Source organism: Perkinsus marinus, assembly GCF_000006405.1.
Source record: "Perkinsus marinus ATCC 50983 genomic scaffold scf_1104296966226, whole genome shotgun sequence".
NCBI classification, from domain to species: Eukaryota; Perkinsozoa; order Perkinsida; family Perkinsidae; genus Perkinsus; species Perkinsus marinus.
Genome location: NW_003204003.1, coordinates 92,351 through 96,833, shown reverse-complemented (window position 1 = coordinate 96,833; position 4,483 = coordinate 92,351). Strand labels below are relative to the sequence as shown.

At 47.0% G+C, this 4,483-nt stretch overlaps 1 protein-coding gene across 1 annotated transcript in view; it reads right to left on the bottom strand.

Moving 5' to 3' along the window:
- The window catches only part of Pmar_PMAR007646 (hypothetical protein), a gene marked incomplete at both ends in the record, with an annotated part of 435 nt that extends 167 nt beyond the window's left edge, over positions 1-268 (bottom strand). Inside the window, 2 exons of the mRNA XM_002769189.1 lie at positions 1-30; positions 76-268. The exon at positions 1-30 is cut by the window's left edge and continues 4 nt beyond it. Of these exons, the coding sequence (XP_002769235.1) occupies positions 1-30; positions 76-268 (223 nt within the window). The remainder of the gene's footprint in view (positions 31-75) is intronic.
- Positions 269-4,483: the final 4,215 nt, after the last annotated feature.

Sequence of the window (4,483 nt, the reverse complement as noted above, 5' to 3'; positions counted from 1 at the left end):
TAGCAGTCGCATAGAAAGGAGCTCTCAACCCTAAAATCGATAGAAGGCCACCAACGCCTGGGCGTGCTGCCATACACAGTCCTGGTATCATATTCATATAGCCAAGATAGGCCCTCTGCTTGCTAGGGATGCTCACTGTGTCCGCCACATAGGCCATAGCTACTGGGCGACCACCACCCGCCAAGCCATTGAGAATACGAAGGACCACGAACCACCAGAAGCTGTTGGTAATGGCTTGAAGCAGATAAGCGAGAGTGATGATAGCCATCGAAACCAAGAGCAGCGGTCGACGACCTAGCTTGTCCGAGAGCCTCCCCATAGCCGCTGGTGAGAACGTCATTCCCACCGCATAGGACAGCATACAAGTTGAATAGGCAGCCCCGCGAGACATGGTCTCACAGCCTTCCAAATGGGCAGAGGAGGACGGGTCTGTCAAGAGGGGTATTATATTGAGGGCCATTGTCATCCCCAAGAAGTCGATAAGGACGACCAGGCATACCAAGGCCACGCGAAATCCTCCTCCACCGAGCGAACACTCTGCTGTCGGTGTAGTCATAGGAACGAGACGCTGCACATTCTACAACAGACGACAGAATGACGAAGCAGATCCTCCACTAAGTGCTCGCCTGACCATGAGGGGCCCCTCGCCAGCACTGAACTCGAGATTGGAAGTATGTGTACTCACTCGAATGTCATCTATGATGTATCGATTTTCTAATTGAGTTCGAGCCCACCGTCGATATTTAGGACATATTGAAGAAGTCCGAAGCAGTGGGGACATCAGACCAACCACTATTACTATGAATATGCCATATTCAGCAATGCTCATATTCAATACGGGCATTTCTGATACAGAATATGACGAGCTAAAGGCATGCGAGTCGACCTTGGCTGCTTGACATGAAACCTAGCATTTCCACGAGTATTCATACCAAGCCCACCAATATGTGTTTCACCTTCAAATGATGTTTGATGCTTCCCACCCAGGGTAGAAGAAGGGTAGGCTACCCTTCTGCCCTCCTCACAAAACCTCATTCCGACGCAACCGGCTCTCAAGAAGACCCGTACAACCAATCTTGACAGCTACCTTATCATGTTACTACCTCCGACTCTCTAGATCCAACCTGCTGCTGCAACCACCACCGAAATTATTGAATGGTCTGCCTGTATGGCAATGCCGTAATGCCATAATGGCATCCTTGAACCAAGTTTCCATCATTTTTTGTACATCATAGTCGACGAATTTGATGACCTTGCTCGTATGATGCTTCGGATGCAACTCGCCAAGCTACCAACGACAGAAAGCATGACGAACGCATTTTGAGCAGAGCCTATGCGACTACGATTTCAGAATATAATGTGTACGGGTTCATCCAGCCGAAAGCCCAATCCAGGTGCAGTGCATCAAATATGTCGAAAATCTCAGAAACTGTAGTGCTTCTCCGATCAAAATCAGGAGATTCCTAATAAGAAACGGTTCCTTAGAAGCTTGCTAGCCATTCCTTTCTTCTACACTGTATAGATTCCATGGCGAGCGATGAGATCGATGGCCTTTCGAAATAGGCTCTAGCATACGCGCAATTTGCTCAGAGCAAGTTGCTCCTAAACATGAGGCGAAGCTGTGGTCATCTTGACTCAAATTCTTATTATTATCATTATGATGGCCACTACCAGCAAGACTCTCAGTCAGAGTCTTTGAGTAGTAAAGATGCTTGGCTTGAGAGCAAAGGTGGGGCACCTGCATTTAGGCCGTGGACATAGGAAGCTCGTTCCAAGGCTTCAGAAGTGTTCACACCCTTGCGTCACATCAATGGAGCGGAGGCAGTTAGGTATGAGGTGATTCCCCCTGCCGGGCAAGGTCTGCCGTCTATACGGGTGCCAACACCCGGGGTGTTGGCATGTCTAATTTCACTAGGGCTCATTCACATCCCTGCCAGCTCAATTCGCGCTAACAATCCCGGCTTGATCCCGATGCATGTGAACTCCGTGATGCTCGGTTTCCATAGTACCATTCCAACAATATGACACTGAGGATTTTGTGATGCTAGACGTAGGCAGACGCTACTTCCTGTGCATGCGTGCGGCTTTCGCGTACTGCGGTTTTAGTCCAAGATTAGTGCGAGTTGTGTCCGAGGTCTGTGCTAGATATATATCAACAGAGTCTAGCTTTGAGTTATTTGAGTTCGGAATGGTTGTTAGGCCATCAGGAAAGATTACTGAAGTGCGACGTAATCGTGATACGGATGTTATAGTGAAGGTACATCGCAGACGAGTAAAGGAAAAGATGGGTCATGTTTCCCATGCGCAGTGTGTAGGAAAGGAGTCAACCCATGGTACCCCGGTTGCTCTCACTGGTTACTCGAGTCCTTATAGGGAGGCTCAGCGCTGCGCGTAACGTCAATGCGCCCACTTGGCGTATTGCCATTAGTAGTTCCCCTAACTGGGATAGAATTAATCTTGGTTTGATTCTTTAGGTTCATCCCAAGTAATAATCAGCAATTGGATAATCCACGATTGACATTATGTTTGAATTTCAGTCTCTACGTGAAGTCTTACTATTTATTCGGACCTTGACAGTTGAACTGTCACAGTTCGTTTGCAAATTAAAATTTGCGCATTGTAGGTTGTTGAGAACAGCCAACAGCAGCCTGTTGCAGAGGTGGATTTTGGGACGAGCGTGACCAGGTAATATAGGGGTTGCCATATCTCGTTAATTTTGCATATCTCAATCATCGTTGCTGGCAGCAACTTGCTGCATATCTCGGAGATATTATCTCCTTACTCTGCTGAGCGTTATCTGTGACGGTAATGTTATCCTATAATGTGACGATAATGTTGGTTTTGACTCTATAATGGTAGGCCACCATGCTATCATTGACAACGGTATCATTGAATTCCATCATTCACAACACGATTTCATATCCAGTGTATATTGTCCGCATACCTCTCTCGGTATAGGCATGATCACTATGTTGCAAGGTATTGTCAATACCAATGAATGAAGATGAATTGGTATGAAATGGGTTTCACCTCAGTTTCATTAAAATATTTTATTAATGTTTTTTACCACTCTCAACCCTCGCCAACGCGCTCGTATCGCCGTCGTTTCCTCATGTTTCTCTGCTGGCTGGAGGCATTTGGGATCCCAAATGACTTACGGGTGCTCATCTACAACTACTTTGTGCTCTATCCTCTCGCACTGTATGGTACAAGCGACTGGCTTCCTGTTAGTGGACCCGTTTCAGGGGGTTCTCTAAGCGGTTGTGAGAGCCTGACTGAGTATGCTAGTACTACTAATGGCCGTGGCTTCTTTTATTTCTATAATTGTGACTAAGGACGACGGCGACGGTGACTAAGGCGACGTGGCGGCGGCAACTTTCGATGAAAGCAGACTAAGGTCCCACGAATTCCTTTGCCTCGAAAAGCGGCGCATATCGCCCTTCCCCACGATGGCAACGAAAAATATTCGAAGGCGCTCTAAGGCTGGCAACTTTACAACGTGATTGTGTGTGTCTCACTTGCGCGTTTCTTCAACTTCTCGGTTTCTCTGTAGTGTGATATCAGTGTCTCGTTAAACATTGGAGTCTGCCTTTCATTGTCAATGACCGGATCTCGCCAGAAAAGAATTCCACACTAGTGGACACCTGAGAAATGGCCCGAAACAAATCAGAATTGCCCCGAGAGAAGTAAAAGACATTCACGTGATTTGGGATCGAACTCCCGGCTTCCCGGTAGGCAGCCGCTCGCTCTCCCGATCAAAGCAAACGAACCTGGAAAAATCGGTTAAATTAACCAACGGCAAGCTTATGCGCTCAAAAGGCGCTCCTATCCTGATGGTTTATGGCACTTGTAGTTTTTTAGATGAATTTTTGCGCTCAGTTGTGTTGCGCTCGCTCGTGTTTGCGCTCAGTTGTGGGGTTACGATCCACGAGTTACCACTTGCTGTCCGGCGACTGATGGTGTTGAGATGCCTAAGACTGGAGGGAATGTCGAGCCTTCCAGCCGAGGTGGTTGATTTGTGTATCACGTTTAGAGATCCATCCCTGATAATGTTATGACTGTTGATTCATTTGTGGTTAGGCAGGCGGATCTGTTGAATGGTGACAGACTCTCACTGAAAGTGTCATTTATTATTTTCAACACTAACAGTATCGAAGGTGTGTGTTAGGATGACCCGTTCGTTGCTAATGAGTTGTCTCTGACCATCGATGGAGTACATATTAGTGCATGCCCTGAATGGTCATTGGTGGTCGTATCATGGGCGACATATATTCGTTCATACAGTGCACTAATACAATGCTGCTTAACCCGAGATATATTATGAAGTTCAGGATACTGACTATCCGATAGTATCACTCCTTTGATGACACGGAATTCGGGGCATTGGGATACCGTTAGTAGTCTAGCGATACTATCGCTGCGATAGATCTCGCCAGAGTAACTCGTGTTATGGGAAGGACCGCGGTTTAACAAACTGAACAGC